Source organism: Myxine glutinosa, chromosome 8 (genome assembly GCF_964187855.1).
Source record: "Myxine glutinosa chromosome 8, kmMyxGlut1.1, whole genome shotgun sequence".
NCBI lineage: Eukaryota > Metazoa > Chordata > Myxini > Myxiniformes > Myxinidae > Myxine > Myxine glutinosa.
In genome coordinates this window covers 3,643,731-3,670,333 of record NC_136268.1, presented here as the reverse complement: position 1 = coordinate 3,670,333, position 26,603 = coordinate 3,643,731, and the positions used below count along the sequence as shown (strand labels likewise).

Below are 26,603 nucleotides of genomic sequence, written 5' to 3'. Positions count from 1 at the left end.
AAGGGAGTAATCGCCGGCTCCCTGAAGAGATTACAAAATTCCCACCTAAACTCTCTCCCAACCCTCACTTGTCTGGCAAGTTTGCCAATACCACGAGCCAAAATGCCCCACTGAGAGCGGTGAGAAGAGCGGCGCCATTGTTATGACGTCACTGGTGCCCAGACTACCCTGGGAAGTGACGGCACTTCCCCCAAACTCAGTGCTTGTGTTTTTGTCTCGTCAGTATGTTTTTGTGTGATGAAAATATGAGTGATGGAAATGGATGTAGAAGGAAGTAGAGGACGGGGAAGACCGAGAAAGACTTGGCTAAAGATGGTGGAAGAAGAAATGCGGGCAAGGGGGTTAACAAGTGGGGATGCAGAAAATAGGGCAAAATGGAGAAGATTGTCATGGGGACCGCAAGGCTAACCCCCGCTGTAGCAGGGAAAATGGCCTTAAAATGCATTAAAAAAAAAAAGAAAGTGCCAGCTCTATTAAATAGCCTTAACCTTTGTGTAAAAAAAATTACAACCAGAGCCGGAATTAAGGGAGGACCAACGGGATATTTATCCAGGGCCCAAGCCCCAGGAGGTCCATGAAAATCATTCGATACAATAATTTATTTATAATGATACTATTATTTATTCCGTTCTTGTCTCAAAGTTAGCAAAGACGGGAGCCAGGAATTCAAGGTCTAAAATATGGAACCCAACGTTTAATTTAAAACGCAAACTAATTCCAGACAAACGAGTGACATACCTCATGAGGCACATGACCTTCCATGAGAGGGTGAGCATCATCAGGTCAAAATGATGCAATCACACAACCACGAATGATGTCGAATTGTTCTACACAGTCGGCAGATTCCAGTATCTTATGACGATGATTATTTCCTCATTATTTATTTATTTAAAAAATCGATCAATCTCCTCATTCCCGGGAAAACCAGGCATGAATAAATGAATGAATGAACGAAAAAATGATCGTTTTAAGACCATTAAGGCCAGGCATCTCTCTGTATAATCACGCATTCGTTCCGGAAGCAGCAACGCCGTTCTGGAAGCAGCGAAGCCTTTCTGGAAGCAGCGACAACATTCCGGAGTATGGAGAGTGGCACAGCTAAGCGGAAGAAACAAAAAGATAAGCAAGCAAGTGGAAAAAAGCTTGCTTAGTAAAATACTTAAATTATCCAATTTCGGGTTTACATTATTGCAAGATGATGCAGTAACGACATCGCTTCCGGTGACATTTACAGAAAGCCCTACCCAAGTTGGCCCACCAATTGGGAAGACAAAAGGTTAACACAAATGAGGAATATAATTTTACCCCCAAACTCTCCCTCCCGACCTTCCAACTCCTCCTTCGCTCCTCGGAGTCGGGGCAAGCAGATGCTGAGCAACATTTGGTGTTTAAAAAACTTTTGAAATTCACAAAAACGAGATTCATTGTCGGTATGAAAGAAAACTAAATACCATTTAGTAGAATTTTCTTTAGTCTTGAATCCCCTCGTATTTGCAAGGTTATGATTTTGTTCAGTGTTCTGTGCGGCATGTTTTCAAATACTGCGTGTAATTGGATTTTAAAAGTTTAATAAAAGAACCTCGCTGTGCTTCTCTTCATCTATCTATAATTCCAGCAATCTCTGTGTGTGTGTGTGTGTGTATGTCTGTCTGTGTGTTTGTTTGTCTGTGACCGCTGTTTCTCGACAACCACGGGTCCGATATACTTTTAACTTGCCAGGTATATTGCTGGGGACCCGAGGATGTGCCTTTTCAAGGTTTCATATTAATCGGACAAGTACTTACCGAGCGATGTCCAAAAAACGATTCAACCAATCAGAGAGCAGCGAACTAGCGCGTGTGCCGAACGTGGCGGACACACTCTGCCTCGGATGGCACATTTGAGAGCGTATTCATTTATTTCACGTTTGCAAACTATGTTGGCGCTATGTTGGCGTTAAACGATGTTTTAAAACTAATAAAAACGAATTTGCGATTCATTCGCTTTCCTGCGCGTTTGTGTACGCGATGGCGATTTCTTTACCAAACTCCGGAAGCCGTTCGCTTTGGACCGAACCATTTCATGTAAATAGAGGGGGGGGTTCTGTGGTCGTTGCGAATGGACCAAACCATTCATGTAAATAGAGGGGGGGGGATTGTCACTGTACTCGCAAGCCGTTCGCCGTTCGCTTTGGCGTTGCGAATGGACCAAACCATTTCATGTAAATAGAGGGGGGGGATATAATTTTAGATAGATATATAGTACGGGCATATATATAGTACGGGCATGCCCTAGTAATATTAATTCCAATTAGATTGATTTACAGATGTTATTGTACTTGATGAAATTGTGCCCTTCATGTCACGGACTCATTGTACGAGCAATTAGAACTGCACCGATGTGGACTCGCCTGGTTGTCCCTCCCATCTCAGCACTTTGCTCATGATGCTCGGTCGCCATGTTCAGATCCCGTATATTCTGATGATTTGGTGACGACATTGTGATTCTGCATTGATTTGGTCACTGTCACCTAATATCCCTCCAATCTCAGCACTTTGTTCATGATCCTCGGTCGCCATGTTCAGATCCCATGTATTCTGATAATTTGGTGACGACGTTGTGATTCCGCATTGATTTGGCTACTGTCACCTAATATCCCTCCAATGTCAGTACTTTGCTCATGAACCTCGGTCGCCATGTTCAGATCCCGTGTATTCTGATGATTTGGTGACTACCTTGTGATTTCGCATTGATTTGGCCATTGTCACCTAATATCCCTCCAATGTCAGCACGTTGCTCATGATGCTCGGTCGCCATGTTCAGATTCCATATATTCTGATGTTTTGGTGACAACGTTGTGATTCTGCATTGATTTGGCCACTGTCACCTAATATCCCTCCAATCTCAGCACTTTGCTCATGATCCTCGGTCGCCATGTTCAGATCCAATGTATTCTGATGATTTGGTGACAACGTTGTGATTCTGCATTGATTTGGCCACTGTCACCTAATATCCCTCCAATGTCAGCACTTTGCTCATGAACCTCGGTCGCCATGTTCAGATCCCATGTATTCTGATGATTTGGTGACAACATTGTGATTCTGCATTGATTTGGTCACTGTCACCTAATATCCCTCCAATGTCAGCACTTTGTTCATGATCCTCGGTCGCCATGTTCAGATCCCGTGTATTCTGATGATTTGGTGACTACCTTGCGATTTCGCATTGATTTGGCCACTGTCACCTAATATCCCTCCAATGTCAGCACGTTGCTCATGATGCTCGGTCGCCATGTTCAGATTCCATATATTCTGATGTTTTGGTGACTACCTTGTGATTTCGCATTGATTTGGCCACTGTCACCTAATATCCCTCCAATGTCAGCACTTTGCTCATGATGCTCGGTCGCCATGTTCAGATCCCATATATTCTGATGTTTTGGTGACAACGTTGTGATTCTGCATTGATTTCGGCACTGTCACCTAATATCCCTCCAATGTCAGCACTTTGTTAATGATCCTCGGTCGCCATGTTCAGATCCCGTGTATTCTGATGATTTGGTGACGACCTTGTGATTTCGCATTTATTTGGCTACTGTCACCTAATATCCCTCCAATGTCAGCACTTTGCTCATGAACCTCGGTCGCCATGTTCAGATCCCATGTATTCTGATGATTTGGTGACAACATTGTGATTCTGCATTGATTTGGTCACTGTCACCTAATATCCCTCCAATGTCAGCACTTTGTTCATGATCCTCGGTCGCCATGTTCAGATCCCATATATTCTGATGATTTGGTGACTACCTTGTGATTTCGCATTGATTTGGCCACTGTCACCTAATATCCCTCCAATGTCAGCACTTTGCTCATGATGCTCGGTCGCCACGTTCAGATCCCATATATTCTGATGTTTTGGTGACAACGTTGTGATTCTGCATTGATTTCGGCACTGTCACCTAATATCCCTCCAATGTCAGCACTTTGTTCATGATCCTCGGTCGCCATGTTCAGATCCCGTGTATTCTGATGATTTGGTGACGACCTTGTGATTTCGCATTTATTTGGCTACTGTCACCTAATATCCCTCCAATGTCAGCACTTTGCTCATGAACCTCGGTCGCCATGTTCAGATCCCATGTATTCTGATGATTTGGTGACAACATTGTGATTCTGCATTGATTTGGTCACTGTCACCTAATATCCCTCAAATGTCAGCACTTTGTTCATGATCCTCGGTCGCCACGTTCAGATCCCATATATTCTGATGTTTTGGTGACTACCTTGTGATTTCGCATTGATTTGGCCACTGTCACCTAATATCCCTCAAATGTCAGCACTTTGTTCATGATCCTCGGTCGCCATGTTCAGATCCCATGTATTCTGATGTTTTGGTGACTACCTTGTGATTTCGCATTGATTTGGCCACTGTCACCTAATATCCCTCCAATGTCAGCACTTTGCTCATGATGCTCGGTCGCCATGTTCAGATCCCATATATTCTGATGATTTGGTGACGACCTTGTGATTTCGCATTGATTTGGCCACTGTCACCTAATATCCCTCCAATGTCAGCACTTTGCTCATGATGCTCGGTCGCCACGTTCAGATCCCATATATGCTGGGCCCTGTGCTTTTTCTGGTCTTTATCAATGATCTCTCTGACTCTCTGGAAAATCCTCTCTATCTCTTTGCTGATGACTCCACTCTCTGCCGCTCCATTCCTCTTCCCTCAGATCGGCAGTCTGCAGCCTCCTCACTCTCTGAAGACCTGGACAAAATCACAGACTGGTCAAACAAGTGGAACATGTCTTTCAATCCTGCCAAATCTCACTCTCTTACTATGTCTCTCCGAAAAGATCGACTGGACAACCCTCCCATCTACTTTCTCAACAATCCTCTCCAAGAAGTTCTGTCACTCAAGCTTTTGGGTCTCACTATCTGCCATGATCTTTCTTGGGAAAACCACATTTCCAAGCTGGCCTCCAAAGCCAGTCGCCGACTGGGCATCCTCCGTCGTGCGAAGTCCTTCCTCGGCACACCTGAGCTCCTCACCACTTACAAGGCTTTCATCCGCAGCTCAATGGAATACTGTTCTCCCCTATGGGCTGGTGCTCCTGCCTCACACCTGGCTCGGCTTCACGCTGTTGAATCCAAAGCTTTCAAAATCATTGGAATCTCCCGCGATGAAGCTATCTCTGAGGGCCTTTCACTCACTCACCGCAGGCAGGTAGGTGGTCTTTCTGTCTTCTACCGACGCCTCTCCGGCCTTGCTCCCCCAGCTCTCTCTGTGCTCTGTCCCCCAAATATTCCTACAGGTCGCACAAGATCTGCCAGCAACCCTCTGATGGTTAAACTGCCGAAATCTCGGCTCTCTGCTCACCTTCACTCTTTCATTCCTCTTTTCTCCCGCCTGTGGAACAAACTCCCACACTCCCTTCAATCCCTCTCCTCCCTCCAGGTCTTTAAAACAGCTGTTCACCACCATCTCTTATCTTCCCCCATCCATAACCTTGATCTTTTCTACCCCCACTAATTCACCCCAGATCCACCTTGTTTGAAATTCCAACTTATTTCCTGGAAATCCTGGCAGTGTCCATATGTTTATACCTCTCCCACCCCCCCCCCTTTCACATGCCTCCCCCCCTTCACATGCCTCCCCCCCTTCACATGCCTCCCCCCCAAAGCCCTCTCCCTCCCACAGATCTCTCGATGTCTCCATGTCTCTCGGTCCCTGCTCTCAAATGTTGTGTTTGTGTCCTTCCCCCTCTCTCCCCATCTTGTCTACCGCTCCCGATGTTATTTGTTTTATGTGTCTGTTTGTCTTTCTGTGTGATTAATGTTCGCTCTTTCACGAGCCTCGATCTTGTATACAAAAAAAAAAAAAAAAAATTCTGATGTTTTGGTGACAACGTTGTGTTTCTGCATTGATTTTGGCACTGTCACCTAATATCCCTCCAATGTCAGCACTTTGTTCATGATCCTCGGTCGCCATGTTCAGATCCCGTGTATTCTGATGATTTGGTGACCATGTTGTGATTTCGCATTGATTTGGTCACTGTCACCAAATATCCCTCCAATCTCAGCACTTTGTTCAGGATGCTCTGTCGCCATGTTCAGATCCCGTGTATTCTGATGATTTGGTGACCATGTTGTGATTTCGCATTGATTTGGTCACTGTCACCTAATATCCCTCCAATCTCAGCACTTTGCCCATGATCCTCGGTCGCCATGTTCAGATCCCATATATTCTGATGATTTGGTGACTACCTTGTGATTTCGCATTGATTTGGCCACTGTCACCTAATATCCCTCCAATGTCAGCACTTTGCTCATGATGCTCGGTCGCCATGTTCAGATCCTGTGCATTCTGATGATTTGGTGACTACCTTGTGATTTTGCATTGATTTGGCCACTGTCACCTAATATCCCTCCAATCTCAGCACTTTGTTCATGATGCTCGGTCGCAATGCTCAGATCCCGTGTATTCTGATGATTTGGTGACTTCGTTGTGATTGTGCATTGATCTGGCCACTGTCACCTAATATCCCTCCAATCTCAGCACTTTGCTCATGATGCTCGGTCGCCATGTTCAGATCCCATATATTCTGATGATTTGGTGACTACCTTGTGATTTCGCATTGATTTGGCCACTGTCACCTAATATCCCTCCAATGTCAGCACTTTGCTCATGATGCTCGGTCGCCATGTTCAGATCCCATATATTCTGATGATTTGGTGACGACCTTGTGATTTTGCATTGATTTGGCCACTGTCACCTAATATCCCTCCAATCTCAGCACTTTGTTCATGATGCTCGGTCGCCATGCTCAGATCCCGTATATTCTGATGATTTGGTGACCATGTTGTGATTCTGCATTGATTTGGTCACTGTCTCATTATTGGTCTCCCCATGTTTGTGTATTCTGATGATTTGGTGACTACGTTGTGATTCTGCATTGATTTGGTCACTGTCACCTAATATCATTCCAATGTCAGCACTTTGCTCATGAACCTCGGTCGCCATGTTCAGATCCCATATATTCTGATGTTTTGGTGACAACATTGTGATTCTGTATTGATTTGGCCACTGTCACCTAATGTCCCTCCAATCTCAGCACTTTGCCCATGATCCTCGGTCGCCATGTTCAGATCCCATATATTCTGATGATTTGGTGACTACCTTGTGATTTTGCATTGATTTGGCCACTGTCACCTAATATCCCTCCAATCTCAGCACTTTGTTCATGATGCTCGGTCGCAATGCTCAGATCCCGTGTATTCTGATGATTTGGTGACTACGTTGTGATTGTGCATTGATCTGGCCACTGTCACCTAATATCCCTCCAATCTCAGCACTTTGTTCATGATGCTCGGTCGCCATGCTCAGATCCCGTATATTCTGATGATTTGGTGACTACGTTGTGATTCTGCATTGATTTGGTCACTGTCACCTAATATCATTCCAATCTCAGCACTTTGCTCATGATCCTAGGTCGCCATGTTCATGTCCCGTATATTCTGATGATTTGGTGACTACCTTGTGATTCCGCGTTGATTTGGCCACTGTCTCCTAATATCCCTCCAATGTCAGCACTTTGCTCATGATGCTCGGTCGCCATGTTCAGATCCCATATATTCTGATGATTTGGTGACTACCTTGTGATTTTGCATTGATTTGGCCACTGTCACCTAATATCCCTCCAATCTCAGCACTTTGTTCATGATGCTCGGTCGCCATGCTCAGATCCCGTATATTCTGATGATTTGGTGACCATGTTGTGATTCTGCATTGATTTGGTCACTGTCTCATTATTGGTCTCCCCATGTTTGTGTATTCTGATGATTTGGTGACTACGTTGTGATTCTGCATTGATTTCGTCACTGTCACCTAATATCATTCCAATCTCAGCACTTTGCTCATGATCCTCGGTCGCCATGTTCATATCCCGTATATTCTGATGATTTGGTGACCATGTTGTGATTCCGCGTTGATTTGGCCACTGTCTCATTATTGGCCTCCCCATGTTTGTGTATTCTGATGATTTGGTGACTACCTTGTGATTCCGCGTTGATTTGGCCACTGTCTCCTAACGTCCTCCCCTGTTTGTTCGTTTTCTCATCGTATAACATGCATGAAGGGTAGGAACGTCCACAGTTGGGGTCCAGGAATGAGTTCACATGACTACGTCATGCACCACGGTGGGCTTTTCATCAAGTGCAGTGGCCACGTTCTTGTGATGATAATTCATCATCGGCCTGGTTCTGCTGCCTGATTTTGCGAATAACGTACACCTCTCACGTGGCTGCGTCTCACTCAACTGCTTCCGTTGTGTATATATATATATATATATATATATATATATCATTTATATTTGTGCTCACAGACCTGTCTCACTCACATTCATACATCGGACAGAAAGCATTAGGTAGAGAAACCTTGATGTGGTGCAGGAATTGCAATTTCTACATAGCTCTGTTGTTGGTGTTTACAATATCGAGGCTCATAGAGGAACTAAACAGATAACAGATCAGGACATAGCAGTAGAGAGAGAGGGAGGAACACACCAACAGCAGGGATGAGGGATAAATACAGAGGGAGAATTGGAGAAATATGTGATGTGGGGGAAATGAGGGCCAGGAAAGGAGTGGGTGAACAAGATGGATGCAGCCGCAAACTCCCAGGAAGGAAAACTGGAAACTTTGGAACGGATGGCTTGGGGAGGGTTAATGTTGGTAGAAAGGACCATGGTTTTATGGAATTACATGCTTTATCATACTGAGTGTAAATACACCTTAGTCTGGCCTAGATCAGACCATGCAGGACATAGAACCATTTTGCAAACCGTTTTGTGTTGAGGCCTGCAATGGTGACTGAAGAGTGAATTTGTTGTCGTCAGCTTTTGCAAACCCACGTGACCTTTGCAGACTGCTCTCTGAGTGTTGACATATGACATATGACGTAGTGAAGGTATCGCTTCAGGTGGTATCCTGCATATAATTCAGTCTGACATTTTGGTGCTGCGATTGCTTTGAGTTGATCACGTGATGTATTCGTCATTTAAATATTTACTCTTGATTTTGAACCCCATCCTCTCTTCGAGCTTAGAAAGCACACACAATTGATTTATAAGAATATATTTATCGTGGCCTTTTGATGCAGCCGGTCACATCATGTTTACGTATTCTTTGTCACATGACAGAGAAGCGAGTAAATGAGACCACCGCCCGAGATGGATTACATGGCGGCCGGTGGCATTGCTTGGTGCAGACTCTTGCTTTCATGTGACGCTTTGTGCTGACGGCTGTACAGGATTTACGAGTACCGTGGGAAATCCGTGGATCTCGAAATCCCTCCTGACTTTTCCCTGTGGCTGGGCCAGCGGCATCAACATCATGGTCTCTTCAAGGTTGGTGCAATTGTGTGGTGCGATTCAACTACAAATTCCTTTCTTTTTACTCCTTGCCTTCCAACTTGTGCAAACCCGCTGGAGCACTTGAGACTTCCTCTTTGTGCTCTCGTGAATATTGAAAAGGACTTGCTACCTTTGCCTTCCTCTCTGATCAAAAGTGACCTTGCGTTAATGTTCCACGATTCACTGAAGCTGGGCTAGAGCCGCTAGACTCATGATAAATTTTTATTTACTTCCTTTCAACAACCCAATGATGTACAAGCTGGGTCACCTGATCAAGATCGCATTATTTAGACTTCAGTAAACCATCAAGAAGATTAATGTCTAAAGATGTAGTAGAAATTAACCTGAGGGTACACTATGGCAGTAACAGTCCAAATGGCCTCATTTCCTTGTTTGATGCCAGTTTCTTCATTTTAGACATACAAACACTCATACATACAGAGAATTGCCCTGCTGGGGTTGTGCCCATGACCTGACGCTAGGTACCCCCAGTGCGTATGCAAAATTTGGTAGAGATTGGCTCAGCTGTTTGTTTTTTCTATGATTTCCAGATGCACACACAAATATATGGAGAATTGCCTTGTGGGGGGTGGCTGTGCCCATAACCTGACCCTGGGTACCTGCAAAGCATATTTGCAAAATTTGGTGGAGATTGGTTAAGTGGTGTGGAATTGTAGAGCAATCAAAGCAAAGTCTTATCACTGACACACACACACACACACACACACACACACACAACACACACACACACACACACACACACACACACACACACACACACACACACACCTCATTCTTGTATATATACTAGTAAGGTATGCTTGTTACGCATGGGCGGGACACCAAAAATAAACAGACAATGCAGAAATGGCTAAACCATGAACCAACTAGATGGTATTCATAGAATACCTACACTGCACAGTCAAATTGTTGCGAGCCAACTCTTGTGTTTTTGAACATTTTTTTCCTTTGATCCAATATGGCTGCCACACCACGTGAGCGATGACATCATAAATTTATATTCTCTAATATAATTGTTGCATAAATCACGCTCAATACATTTCAAACTGATCAGACTAAGTGTTGTCCCTGTCGAATTATGATGTCATAATTATGGCACCAATTACGTCATACTTAACAACAACTATTCCCCATATGGAGTTATTTACAATGAGCCATGTTTAAAATTTTTCCATGCAGCGGTTTTGAAGATATAGAGGTGCAACATTTTTCGGTTTTTCCAAGATGGTGCCTGTACCACATGACCTATGATGTCATGATAATCATTTAAATATTCTACAGGAGGAGGTGCTCCTATGGTGAAAATTTCGTGCCCTTCAGACCAACAGTTGCTGAGAAAATTTTTTTCACAATGATCGGATAATTGTTGTACTTGTCGAATTATGACGTCATAACAAAGGCACCGATGACATCATCATTAACATATCTTATTCCCCAAGGGCAGTACTTGACAATGAACCATGCTTCAATTTGTTCCACGAAGCGGTTTTAGAGATATAGAGGTGTAACATTTTTCATTTTTTTCCAAGATGGCGTCTGTACCACGTGACCTATGACGTTATAATTATCATTAAAAAATTATACAGGAGGAGCCGCACATAATCTGAAAATTTCCTGTCCATCGGACTCACAGTTGCAGAAGATTTTTTGTTTTATTCATACTGATCAGATCAAGCGTTTACTTGTTGAATTATGACGTCATAATTAAGGCACTGATGACATCACCATCAACATATCTTATTCCCTATGGTGAGTACTTGATAATGAGCCATGTTTCAATTTTTTCCATTGAGCGGTTTGGGAGATATAGAGGTGTAACGTTTTTCCAAGATGGCATCCGTACCACGTGACCTATGACGTCATAATTATGAATAAAAAAATTATACAGGCGGAGGCGCTTCTCTGGTAAAATTTCGTTTCAATCGGACCAACGGTTGCCGAGAAAATGCATTTTTTAAATGCAGACACGTACGGCACACACACGTACGGCACACGTACGGCACACGGCACACGTACGCAACTGAATGCTTAACCCCGCTTTTCGCTTCGCGAGCGCAGGGTAATAAACTCCACATTCCTGTGCCACCTCCAGTAAAACATCAGGCATGGACAGCTGGTTCATGAAGAGCTTAGGCAAGAAACTGACTGCAGCTGAATGTTTCTGCACGCTGCCATTGGTGAAACTACAAATGTCGAATCCGCGAATGTTGCTGGTGGAAATCCTCACATCATTTCCTTTAAACTCAATCTTTCTATATTTTCATTCAAACAACATAATTCCAATCAAAATTAATACTATAGCATTAATATAACAAAATACAATGTTATTAACACTCATGAGGTAATCTAATACTAACCGATCTGACCAATTTATAACTGATACAGATGAATCTGCTGTGAGAAAGGGCGGATACAAAACACTTCATACAACTGGAAAGTCGAACTCAGAATTGAAATGAGAAATTTATGAAACGTCCTACCTACCATATGACGTCCAATGGGGCCCCAAAATGTTCCACAGTTGGTTTGGCAGGGCTACCTCAAAACGGAGGGTGTAGTTTCGGGATACACAGATGGACAGACAATCTTATTTTATAATAGTATATATATATATATATATATATATATATATATATATATATATATATATATATATACACACACACACACACACACACACACACACACACACACACACACACACACAGACTTGGCATTTAATGTGGAATACTTTTTTTTTTCTTGACTTGGGTTTACTTTCTTAACTCCGTATATCAATCTGGTGAGTTTCTTTTACACTGGTGATTTATTTGTTAAAGAACCATGTCACTGATTGTCTGTTGCAGCAAGAAGTCAACAACAGGATTATATCACAGGTGGCGTGGCAAAATGTAAGGACAGGTGCATTTGATGATTGGCTTCACAGTCGGGTATACAAGGGTTGTTGCGTTCTGTATTAGTGGAAAACAACTGCTGCACATCTACAAAAGTTATTGCCGCTTCCTCTGGAGATGGTCCGTCAACTCGACAATGCTGTTTGTCATGGAGTGGTGGCTTTACGACATTACGGCATGAAACAGCGTGCTATTGCTCGGCAGTATGGCATCACTCAAGGTCAGGTGTCAAATATCCTGAAACGAAATGCTCAGAGGGGTGTCCCTACACCAATACCGAGGCCAGGACGTCCCTGCAGAACCACAAGGAGGGATGATCGCCAGCTCCACCGGTTAGTCCGCAATGGCCGTACCAAGTCAGCTAATTGGCTTAGGGCTGAGTGGCAGCAACTGACAAATGTGCCTGTATCCAGAAGGCTAGTCAAGCAACGACTGGTTCAAGCAGGCTATCGTACCAGGCGTCCCCTGAGAAAGCCACGCCTGACCAGACAACACCGCCAGCGCCGATTGCAGTGGACCAGAGAGCACCGTCAATGGCATCCAGGACACTGGAATCACGTGATCTTCAGTGACGAGTCTAGATTTCTGGTCTATCGTCAAGATGGCCATGTCCGAGTGCGCAGACAAGTGCATGGAGCCGACAACAAAGATTGTATAGTGCCAAGAGTCTAAGCTGGAGGTGGTGGGGTGACCGTTTGGGCTGCTTTTCATGCAGGGGGCAAAACTGACCTGGTTGTTCTGAATGGAAATCTGAACCAGTTCAAGTACAGGGTCATTCTGGAAGAAACATTGCTTCCATTTGCTCGTGCAGCCTTTCGAGGAAACTTTGTCTTCCAATATGACAATGCACGGCCTCATCGTGCCCGCATGATCCAAAACTTTCTTGCTGACCATGGTGTAGAGCATATGGAGTGGCCTGCCATGTCCCCGGATATGAATCGGTCAATCCGATAGAGAACTTGTGGGCAGAATTGGCGCGTCAAATCGACAACTTGGACCAGCAGCCTGCCTCTGTGCGTGAATTGCAGCAGGCTATTGTAACTGCATGGCAAGTGATTCCTGTCCAAACCTTGGCAAATCTCGTGAACAGCATGCCTCAACGTGTATGTGCTCTCCTGAATGCTCGTGGGGGTTACACGAAGTACTGAATTGTAATTTTACTGTCCGTAATCCCAGTCGTAATTTAACTTTTGTTTTTGTAAAAAAAAAAATTGGCTAATGTGCAAAATAAAGAGATACTTCTGGAAAACGTACAGAAGTTTAACACAGTACTGTCCGTGAATTGAGTTCGATATCAGTTTACATCACTTTCAAGGATCAATTTATTTGTTTCGAAATGTCAAATGTGTTTTTTGTTTCTTTTAAAGGTCACACTAACAAAATGTAGAATAATTTCAACATAATTCCAATGAACTTTTGGTTCTAAGACATCTTGAAAAGTAAGTTCACCCCCACAAAAAAAATATTCCATATTAAATGCCAAGTCTGTGTGTGTATATATATATATATATATATATATATATATATATATATATATATATATATATATATATATTGTTACGGTCTGCGGATAAGATGTTGTTTGCCGAGTGGAGGCGCCGCGGCCGAACAGTTTTTCCCGACTCACCCGATCCCCTGAACGTTGGCCAGATCGCGCCACAGCTATTCAATGAGGGAAAAGACAAAGACGACACGGATGTGAAGAAGAGGAAGACGAAGGCAAAAAGGTTTGAAATACGATTACTATTTATTACTATTTACAGGCTCAAAGAAACCAAGGAGAAGGAAAGATAAGAAAATAATATAGACAGAGGGATGGACCAGAAGGACACAGTGAAAATCGCTAGCTTATCTATGCAGTCTTAATTAATTACCCAGGGACAAAACAAACAGAACAAACTCACGTACACCAAAAGGATGGAAAGGCAGGACTGGCGGGAGGTGGATGGCTGGAGGGAGAGGAAGGTCTGGGGCTGGCTGGAGCTTGATCCCGCACGGGACGTCGGGCTGGACCTCGATGGCCGCCGATGCCACCGATCCTGTCGTGTGCGCGGGGTAACGGGTCGGAGCTGCTTGGTGGAGCCAAGCCAACGCTGCTGGTGGGGGGTCTGGCGTGACGGGTTCTCTCTCCCTCTCTCACTAACTCCAGGACTCTTTCTCTCTTGCTTAGTCCAATCACTCCTCACCACCGACAACTCAACGCAACCACTGACCACCACTGACGACCAACCCCCGCTCTGACCAAAACCACACAACTCAGCTCTCTGCAACTTCTTGCGCGCGTGCCTTTATAGCGCCTCCGGCGATTAAGCCGCCGGCTTTTAGGACACGCCCATCGGTGTGCTCACCTCGGCCCTGGTTGGTCGCGCGACCCTCTGGCTCCGCCCTTGATGACGACGGGCGGGCACGCCTTTCTTCTCCGACCCAAGCACATGTTCAATGGTGGTTTTGGGGCGAAAACAACCCACAGCTGTAACAAACTGGCAAACTGCCCAGTGCAGTTGGTAATGGAGACTTGGAGGGGGTGTAATTGGCCATTGAGGCTTGGCAATGATGAAAGGGGAATGTGAAAGGAAATGGAGATTTTGGGGATGGGAATGAAAGATGAAGGGAATCTGTCTTATTTCACTTGGTGCAATGGAGTGTCATTTTAATGGAAGACAAGGCCTTACCCTAAAACACATAATAAGGAAATAAACTACTGAACAAGGGTATTATAGTGTCCTTCAATGTATGCTTTATGGAATTAACTACCGGAACGCCCTTTGACCTTTATACACACTGGAGCAAGGAGGGCTCAGACTAAACAATAATTCATAACAATTTACAATACAATACAACACAATCAAAAAAACACAATCCTCATTTCCGCAACAATATATATATATATATATATATATATATATATATATATATATATATATATATATATATATATATATATATATATATATATATATATACTGTCATCCCTCGCTATATCGCGCTTCACTTTTCGCGGCTTCGGTACATCGCGGGTTTTTCTCGCTAGTATATGTAAAATTATATATCGGATATTTCATTATATCGCGGGATTCTGCGGCCTATAGGTATTTTTATTTTTTTAGATTTTAATTATTTTTGCGGTAAAATAAGCATTTTCTAGCCTAAAAAATTAATAATAATATATATAAAAATATAACACATTAATTAAAACCTATATTAAAAGAATATTACAGTAAATCGAAATAAAATACGCATTATAAATGAGTAGACAAAGAATCGCGCATTTTGAAAGTCCCGTATTCTGGGGGTAATTAACTTGTCCATGATTCTGGGGGTAATTAACCCATCCGTAAGGAGGGTTCTTGGACGGTTCTTCGCTACTTTAAGTAATTTGCAAGGTTGATGCCAAACTGTGTCCTGCAGTTTAATGATCAATATGGTTTTAAGAGTCATCATACTTTGGGTAACCTCTAATTTACAATAACTTATGTTTACAACTTAGAGAAACATGATCATGATGACGATTTCGATGATGTTGTCTAAAGCTGCAATTAAATTAAGTCGCTGAGTAACATGTATGACCGAGGTTGTGGAGGATGGGATTTTTCGGTCATTACCTTTTGATTTATGAGCTATTCAAAATAGAGATGATGATTAATTTTGAAAATTAATAAGAAATGCATTAGCTTCCTCTTGCATATGCAGCAGCTTCCTGATGGTTAATTTGTAGGAAGCAGTGGGGGGTGGAGAGGAGGTGAGGGTGGTTATTCCTGATCTGATGCAGTGATGAAGCAGATATCTCATCTGTATCATGAAGACTTCTTTATGCTTAGGCCTCAGGTTTGATTAAAGGCACTTTTGTCAATTATTGCCTTTTGCTTTCAAAAACACAATTTGCATCAATGTAAATACTTTGTTGTACTGTACTTGTGTAGTTCCATGATCATATGTGTATGTTTGTTTGTTAATTAATTGCAATTATAAAAGAACTTGCATCAATGTACTGTACAGCTATATATACACGTACAAATATTTTTCTAATACGTAAGGACTAAGGATGGTCTCAAAGTGTGTTTAAGAGTGTAAAAAGGGTTCATAAGAGCGTGGGAAAGGTTTATAAGAGTATGGGGAGGGTTTTTAAAGGCTTAAAATATATAAAAATAATATAATAAATATATGGTTTCTACTTCGCGGATTTTCACCTATCACGGGGGGTTCTGGACGTAACCCCCGCGATAAACGAGGGATGACTGTATATATGTATAGATATGTATATATATGTATATATATATATATATATATATATATATATATATATATATATATACATATACGTATATATGTATATATATATATATATATGTATATATATATATATATATATATATATATATATATATATATATATATATATATATATATGTATATATATATGTATATATATATATGTATATATATATATATATATATATATATGTATATATATATGTATATATATATATGTATATATATATATATGTATATATATATGTATATATATATATGTATATATATATATATATATATATATATGTATATATATATGTATATATATATATGTATATATATATATATATATATATATATATATATATTTATATATATATATATATATTTATATATATATATATATATATATATATATATATATATATACACACACTAGCAGAAGTACCCGGCATTGCCAGAGGGGAGGGGGAGGGGAGGGAACGGGGGGGGGGGGGAGCGAGCCCCTTGGCAAGCGAGCGATTTTTTTTTTTTTTTGTCATAGCATCATAGCGATTTTTTTTTCATAGCGTCATATCGTTCATAGCGTCATACTCATAGCGTCATAGCGATTTTTTTTTTCATAGCGTCATAGCGATTTTTTTTTCATCGCATCATAGCATTCATAGCGTCATAGCATCATAGCGTCATCACGTGATCGCTCTGAGCGAATCAGCGCCCACCTGCTCTGATTCCGTTGATTCCATGCGCTGAAATGCGCTGAGGTAAATATGAATAAAAAATATGGATCGTCAAATATTTTGAGTTCGGCCATGTTCGTCCCACGCTCAATTCGTCCCACGGGTGACACCGTCACAATTTCGGTCTTTGAGGCCGGCCGATAGGCACGAGGTTCTCCTGACCACGTGGCCCTTGACTTGGTTTTGTCCGCACAATGTGGGCACTTTCAGGATGGAACTTTAGCCGGGGAGCGTTTGGGGTGCGTGGCGCCTTTGGGCGCCCCGGTCTGATACTGCCGCCCACGCGCAGAACACCATGTGAGTGCACGTGGGTCCCGGCGGTCCCACTGGCCTAGCGCTACCATGTTTAGACAGCGAGATCCGTCCCGGGCACCGGCAAGCCAGGCACGGTAGGACACCCGCGGAGCCCCGGCGGGCCAGGGGCGCACGAGCCTACGCGTTAGCGTGCTACGGCGGAATCAACGGCTTCGGCCACGGCCGGGCCGATACTCGGCCCGGTCGCACCGGAAATGAACTGGTTCGACGCCCGTGCTAGAGAGGTCGCGGGCGACTGAGATGTTTAACAAATAATTAATTAATTTGAGACGTCCGATTTCTAGTGTTTGGAAATTTGGAGGAGCTTGACCCTAGCCTTTCCCTTGCGAGGGCAAGAGGAACTTAACACTTGACACTTAAGCTTAGTTTGAAGTACACCCTGCCGGCGCTCCCGGTGGGACGGCAGGGCAACCAGAAGGGACGAGGTTCTCTGACCACGTGGCCCTCGATCTGGGAAGCGAGAGGCGTTCCATTAGTGGACGCGCCCCCTCACGCCCGACTTTTGGGCGGCCCGGCAGGCCGTTTGTTTTGACGTTCCGTGACAGGCCCCGCACCCCCACCTCAGGGCCGACCGGGCGACCGGAATGAATCCCGGTGTCCCGATCCGAACCTTCAGAGCGGGCCGGCTGGGAGTGCCAAGCACCCCGTACCTGCACTTTCCGTCCCTGCGGTCCCAAATACCGGAACCACCCGAATACCACTTTATTTGACAAAATGAGGTGCGGCCTACAGCCTTAGAAAACTAATCCTATATCAGTCAATACCTACGACGAGAGGGTGGTGGGAGGGTGATGGCAGGGTGATGGGAGGATGATGGGAGGGTGATGGCAGGGTGATGGGAGGGAGATGGGGAGGGTGATGGGGGAGGGTGATGGGGGAGGGTGATGGGGGAGGGTGACGGGGGAGGGTGACGGGGAGGGTGACGGGAGGGTGATGGCAGGGTGATGGCAGGGTGATGGGAGGGTGATGGCAGAGGGTGACGGGGGGAGGGTGACGGGGGAGGGTGACGGGGGAGGGTGACGGGGGAGGGTGACGGGAGGGTGATGGCAGGGTGATGGGGGAGGGGTGATGGCAGGGTGATGGGAGGGTGATGGGGGAGGGTGATGGGGGGAGGGTGATGGGGCCTCCCTATAGAAGTCAGTATCTCCCACGACACAGGCGCGCATTCGTGCCGCGTGACGTGGTGACGTCATCACACTTTCCCCTCAAAAGACCCATTTGATATAAGTTAATATTCTGATATTAGCTTTAGAAAACCACCCTATATAAGTCAATACCTCCAACGATACAGGTGCGCAAAATACAAAATCACAAAAGATTTATTTGATATAAGTTAATATTTTGAATAACTCGGTCAATATCAGTCCGAATTTCGCCAAATAAAGGTTCCCGTTATCCACAGATACCCCTGTATCCTCCTAGAGGCGAAGTCAGGATGAATTTCGCAAAAAATAAAGTCCTTCGGCAACGAAAATTTAGCATGGGGTTTTCCTGTGTAAATTTACCCTGAAGTAATTTTACCAAAGATCATTGACATTTCGCGGGGCCAGTTCTATCGAGTGTTAAGCTAATCTAGCGACTGCGAAATCTGGAAACAGAATTAAAATCCGACCTATCGTTGGCCCTGGAAGGATTCAAAAAGAACTAGGATTATTTTTCCTCTGCAAGAATGTACGGAGCTCTTAAATCTCCATCCCTTAACATCCATTGACAATCCATCATGTTCCCCATAGCTATTTATGTTATGCATCTAACGGTGAGCATAAGAACCATCAAAAAATATTTTGTGACCACTTTATTTAACAAAATGAGGTGCGGCCTAGCATCTAGTCGAGACCAAGTCATCCCGGCCCCAAATTCCTCATCGACGATAACTAAACAATATATAATATGAATCGCACCGTACATACCTCCTTCTAGATCTTGTTCTTGTCTTGATATACTCACTCAGGCTCACTCTATCACGACTGAGTCCTCTCAGCTCTTCCAAATGGCGTCCGTTCCGCCTCGTGTCCAATCCAACTCCGAGTTCCTCTTCTTCGAAAGACCTTTGACCCTCATGGCGGGGAGCGGAATGGCCGCCGAGCGGAATGGCCGCCGTGTCCGCACAAGTTACCCGATTATACTCGAACGTTGACTAAATCGCGCTATGCTAAATCAATGATGGAAAAGACACAACGGCTGGATTAAAATGACACGACACCAAGGGTTCAGTTCTCAAGACCTCCGGAGGAGGTTATATTAGGGCGGAAGGTCAGATTACAACGACAAGAGGGACAGCATAGGAAGACAGGCACTTAGACACACTCTTATAATAGCCCCGACAGACGACAGATAAACAGGACAAAAACTGACTCACACGGGGATTGATGGCAAGGAAAGGCAGGATCGATGGCTCCAGGTGCACCTGGGCTCAGGGCAGGATCGACCCGGTCCGGTCTAGAGATGCGGGGAAGTCGCTCTCAGCGCTGGAAGGTCGCGACTTGTCTTCTTCAGTCGGGGGCGCATCTCACGTCACGTCCGGTAAGTCGCTGCGTATATCCGGCGGGGAGTGACACGCCCTCGGCTCGTTAGCTCCGCCCCAGATGGAATCGGTCCGCCCTTCTTATTGGGTGCGGGGGGGTTACCAGGCTCCGCCCTTGACGAGGAGCTGACAGCCAGCCCCTTCGTGGTAACCCCGTGGAGCGCATGGGTAATGGCGGCTAACCGAGCCGGAGTGAGGACGCACACTCCCCGCGCGCGCCGTTGTTGTAGTTGTTGTAGTTGTTGTTGTTGTTGTTGTAGTTGTTGTTTGGGGAAGAAGATGGGAGGAGGTATGGGAAGGTCCTAAACTCACTACTGGTGCCATATAATCACATTCTGGTGCAACGAAGAGTCAGAATTAATGGAAACGAGTCCTTAACTGACATAGACTAAGAATAACTAGCAAGATGTCCGAAAGTCGTCTACGTGAGATGCGGTGGACCTGGGCACGACATTTAATGGGGGAAAAAGGGGAAGGTCGGTTCTACAGAGTGTTATTTACAGGCAATGGGACTAGGGAATGGGGGATTGGGGATAGTTGGGGAGTATTGGGGAAATAGGGGAGTATTTACAAGCGGATATTGAGGCCAAGTCCCATATCCGCAACAATATATATATATATATATATATATATATAAGTTCAAAACGCACCGGGTCCTCAGTCGAGGTCCTCAGCATCATCCCGTTTCGGCCCTTCATCCTCGATACGGTCAGCTAAGGTGGGCCAGCAGGGACACGTACACATCCACATGCAGCAACTGCATCTGGATGCGTACATACCCCCACCCCCAGCCAGTGCGAACAACAACAGCAACACCACCTCCACATCCAGAATCCACAGCACCAAACAAACATGGTGGAACACTCAAACACCCACCTTTATATCTTTCACCACTCACCAACAAAACACACCAGATCATTCACACACACACATACACACCCATACACACACATACATACAGAACACCAACCAAACAACCACCTACACTTACATCATACACCACTCAACACACAAAAACACACACTCATGCAAAAATTAATACAAGCAAAAACACACACCCTCACCATTTACACAAAATAAGAAGTAATAATGATAACAAAAAAAAAAACAACCAAAAAAAACACACACACACACACAACCAACCTACACCGTTCGACGTGTCTCCATAACCTTCCTCCATATCCAAAATGAGCCTTTCAAGGCAACCTGGGCCACCTTGTCACACATCCTCCTTCTTTCTGTCCCACACACTCCCAGCCTAGCAAGAAATGCAGAAAAGGAATTGCCAATATACCCTCTACACCCCACCTCAAATGGCTGACACGAAACGCGCCAACCCTTCTCCCATTTTATATATATATATATATATATATATATATATATATATATATATATATATATATATATATATATATATATATATATATATACAGTGGAACCTTGACTTACGAGTTTAATTCGTTCCGTGACCGAGCTCGTAACTCAAATTGCTCGTATCTCAAATCAAATTTCCCCATTGAAATGCATTGAAATGCTATTAATCCGTTCCAGCCCGCCAAAAACCACACCAATTTTTTTTTAAATATACAGTATATATAAAAATATCTCGCGCTTTATATTTCACCTGTATGCAGCATACAAGTTGGCAGGATGGCCTGGACTGGAGGTACGCACACTTGACTCTAAAGTCTAAACTGTCCAGCCTGGGTTTGAATCCCGACCCAGCTATAACCTGTCATGGGTGAATCACAGGCAGGGTGATTCATCAATGTGTGTACCGCTAAACTGGGCGCCCCGTTTGCGTCCCATTAGTTGTTGGATGTTAAGGATCTCACCGTGTTTTCCACAAAGAGAAGGCGAGCTATCGCCGGCACTCTGAACAAGTTGTGGCCTGGCATGGCATGAACATGAAAACATGAACATGAACATGAAATGTTCGACATGAACATGAAATTTTCCGAAATAACCAAAATGCGAAAACTAAAATGCATCGCTATACGACAGAGATACGTACTGTACTTGAACGGCAAGATAACCACGTGACCAGAACCCACCTGGCGGCGTGAACTCAAAATAACCAAAATGCGAAAACTAAAATGCATCGCTATACGACAGAGATACGTACTGTACTTGAACGGCAAGATAACCACGTGACCAGAACCTACCTGGCGGCGTGAACTCGAAATAACCAAAATGCGAAAACTAAAATGCAGCGCTATACGACAGAGATACGTACTGTACTTGAACGGCAAGATAACCACGTGACCAGAACCTACCTGGCGGCGTGAACTCGAAATAACCAAAATGCGAAAACAAAAACGCAGCGCTATACGACAGAGATACGTACTGTACTTGAACGGCAAGATAACCACGTGACCAGAACCCACCTGGCGGCGTGAACTCGAAATAACCAAAATGCGAAAACTAAAATGCATCGCTATACGACAGAGATACGTACTGTACTTGAACGGCAAGATAACCACGTGACCAGAACCTACCTGGCGGCGTAAACTCGAAATAACCAAAATGCGAAAACTAAAATGCATCGCTATACGACAGAGATACGTACTGTACTTGAACGGCAAGATAACCACGTGACCGGGTGGCGAAAGCTCGTAACTCGGATCTCGGCTCGCATCTCAAAGCAATAAACTGCCGGAGCGACGGCTCGTATCTCGAAAAACTCGTAAGTTGGGGCACTCGTAAGTCAAGGTTCCACTGTATATATATATATATATATATATATATATATATATATATATATATATATATATATATATATATATATATATGTCGGATTGGGACTTAGAACTTGGGACTCAGAAGACTCAGAGAAAGGAGCAACGGATTTATTTATTAGAACTCGATACACAAGCTTGCGGAGAAGCAGGAAGTCGCAGGAAGCTCACATGAAATGACCAACACTACAACAAGATGCTCTGAAATAATTCGATTAAAACTTGCTTTATATTAGGAATATCGGGTGTGGTTTTAGCTCACAAGATACAGAGACAGAATGGGCTCATTGGCCCTCCCACCATAGTCCCATCCTGTTGTTCAGTTAGTTAGAGGAAGCTCATCCAAGGCCACTCATAGGTTAGCTCAGATAAGGAGATGGTCAGCCATATGTGGCAACATGTTTACAACTTTCTGTATAGAAACCTTGGTTGGGAAAGTACAAAAGGAGGGGACACTCATAAATGTGTCAGCCCACAGGATATTGGCAAAGTTTATGAAGGAGGCAGAGAGATAGCAGCTGCAACCAAGGCCAGGAAGGGGAACGAGAGATTGTGCCCACACAGGCCAAGAGCTCACAAGCACAGAACTCCTTATTAGGATATTACATATCCTCAATGCACAAGAAAGGACTAAGTATTATAAAAGAGTACAGCAATCAGTCAAAACAAAACATATAATTGGTTATACTTGGTAATTGGTAAAGCAGCAAGAATTAACAAAGGGGGAGGGGCATAATAGCTCCCTACATATATATATATATACATACATATATATATAGCGTCTTTGCGTCTTTGGGCTTCCTGAAAAGCGCTATATAAAATAAATGCATTATTATTATTATTATTATTATTATTATTACTAGGGCGTGCCCGCCCGTACGTGCTTGCCCGTACGTGCGTGCAAAAAAACATGCGTGCAAACAACAACAACAAAAAAAAACTTTGAAACCACGTGGCAGTAACGACCACAGAACCCCCCCCCCCCCCCTCTATTTACATGAAATGGTTTGGTCCATTCGCAAAGCCAAAGCGAACGGCTTGCGAGTACGGTGACCATACCTTGGGAACCACTTGTCCGATTAATTTCAAACCTTGAAAAGGCACATCCTCGGGTCCCCAGCAATATACCTGGCAAGTTTCAAGTATATCGGACCGGTAGTTGTCGAGAAACAGCGGTCGCATACAGACAGACACACACACACACACACACACACACAGAGATTGCTGGAATTATATATACTAGGGCATGCCCGTACGTGGGTGCCCGTTCCTTGCCAAAAAAAAAAAAAAACGCTACCCGTACGCCCGTACGCCCGTAAACAAAAAAAACAACGCTCTTCGCTTCCGCCCTTCGCTCTGGGAGAAATAATGCGCATAAGAAATCGAGAAATTATTATTTTCTCCGGAAGAAATCGAATTACGAACCGTAATGGCGCACGCGCTCGGCTCGGCTCGCAACAACGCGTTCTGTGATTGGCTGCCGGAAGTGAAGTCTTCACTGTCCGGAAGGTCGCAAATCGCAGTTACGATGAATCGCAAATTAGTTTTATTTAGTTTTAAAACATAGTTTAACGGCAACATAGTTTTCCAACGTGAAATAAATGAATACGCTCTCAAATGTGCCGTCCGAGGCAGAGTCTGTTCGCCACGTTCGGCACACGTGATAGCTCGCTGCTCTCTGATTGGTTGAATCGTTTTTTGGACATAGCTCGGTAACTACTTGTCCGATTAATTTCAAACCTTGAAAAGGCACATCCTCGGGTCCCCAGCAATATACCTGGCAAGTTTCAAGTATATCGGACCCGTGGTTGTCGAGAAACAGCGGTCACAGACAAACAAACAAACACACACACAGACACACACACACACACACACACAGAGATTACTGGAATTATAGATAGATAGATATATATATATATATATATATATATATATATATATATATATATATATATATATATATATATATATATTTATTTATTTATATACGTATATATATTTATTTATTTATATTTATATATTTATATACAGTATATTTATATTTATTTATATATATTATATACATTGTCGCGCAAATCTCTCAATGTTAACACCAGGGACCGCGGAAGAGGAAGAGGCGGAAGCGCGTATCTGTAATGCAGAATGAACTCAACCGAAAATCCAGGTTAAAATGTACAAAAATATAATGATTTATTTGACGGAACCCGAAACAATGGAACGCGACGGAAGATAAATAATGTTCCTAAATCGAGATGCCGCACTCACACTTCGACAACAGCACAGGGGAAATGAATTGGTAAAAATAACTGTTCGTCATGTAATGGTTCGTGGGTGCGAGCTTATCTGTCCGAAATGTGTCCTTCGTCCAACGCGGCCGAGCTCCGCCAGGCCCGAGCGACCTGCCCCACTCCATTCTCCTCGTCGACCGCCCACGAGGTCCCGTCCACTCACAGCACACCTCGCTCCAAGTCCAACACACGAGGTCCGTTAGCGCACAGCACTAAAAGCAACTGGGCTAGCGATCTCCAAGCACCACGAAGATGGCGAACCAACGACCACCAAGACCTCTCAAGACGAAGAGCCAAGAGCCAAGGACGAACAACGACAAGCGAAGGGCCAACACTACTCAATACCAACCGCCAAGTCTCAGCACAACGCAATACCAAGTGCAAACCGTCAGCACGACTCGATCCCCCAGAGCGAAGCGTCAGCATGACTCAATCCCCCAGAGAGAAGCGTCAGCACGACTCAATCCCCCTGAGCGAAGCGTAGCGTGAAGAGCAGAAAGAAGCGCAGAGACCAGCGCGAAGCACGTCAGCGTGCCCTTTTGTCACTTGGTATGTGACGTCAGTTCTGGCGCGTTACCAACCAGAGCCTCGTAGCTTCCTGCTGTTTGCCGAACCTTCTCGCACCTTCCGCGCTGATCCGCTCAAGGTTCGCGCCTTCCACGCCAACCAATTACAGTCCTCTTGGGCTTGGTTACAGCTCGTCTCACGCGATGTTGCTTGGCCAGCTGGTGGTGCGGCTGGCGGCAGCCATCCGTCGGTGCCCCGATCTGGCTGCCTGCCTGTTGTCCAAAGTCGTTGTGGTAAGGGAGGGGAATTATTTAATGTTGCACTTAGGACCTATATAAGTGTTTATATGAGTGCATTGCCATAAGGGACAAAGGCTTGGTGACAGGGGGGACGACGAACAAAGGAATCTTATCCATAATCCCTGTACTATTTAGCACGCCCTGCTCCTTCATAGCGGGGACATCGATACAGCTTATACCGACAACCCGGACTGACATAGAACGTATTACAGGGTAGATTCCCTATCGTGACAGTCGGATACCTACCTATACAGATCTATCTGGCTCTAGATATTCCTCTACCCCCCAGACATAACTATATATATATATATATATATACAGTGGAACCTTGACTTACGAGTTTAATTCGTTCCGTGACCGAGCTCGTAACTCAAATTGCTCGTATCTCAAATCAAATTTCCCCATTGAAATGCATTGAAATGCTATTAATCCGTTCCAACCCGCCAAAAACCACACCAATTTTTTTTTTAATATACAGTATATATAAAAATATCTCGCGCTTTATATTTCACCTGTATGCAGCATACAAGTTGGCAGGATGGCCTGGACTGGAGGTACGCACACTTGACTCTAAACTGTCCAGCCTGGGTTTGAATCCCGACCCAGCTATAACCTGTCATGGGTGTTTCACA

General features: G+C 44.1%; 1 protein-coding gene across 1 annotated transcript in view; it reads left to right on the top strand.

Moving 5' to 3' along the window:
• NELL1 (neural EGFL like 1) overlaps positions 1–26,603 on the top strand; it is a 486,584-nt gene that overhangs the window by 119,051 nt on the left and 340,930 nt on the right. The window contains exon 5 of the mRNA XM_068124016.2: positions 9,292–9,388. Coding sequence (XP_067980117.2) covers positions 9,292–9,388 — 97 coding nt within the window. The remainder of the gene's footprint in view (positions 1–9,291; positions 9,389–26,603) is intronic.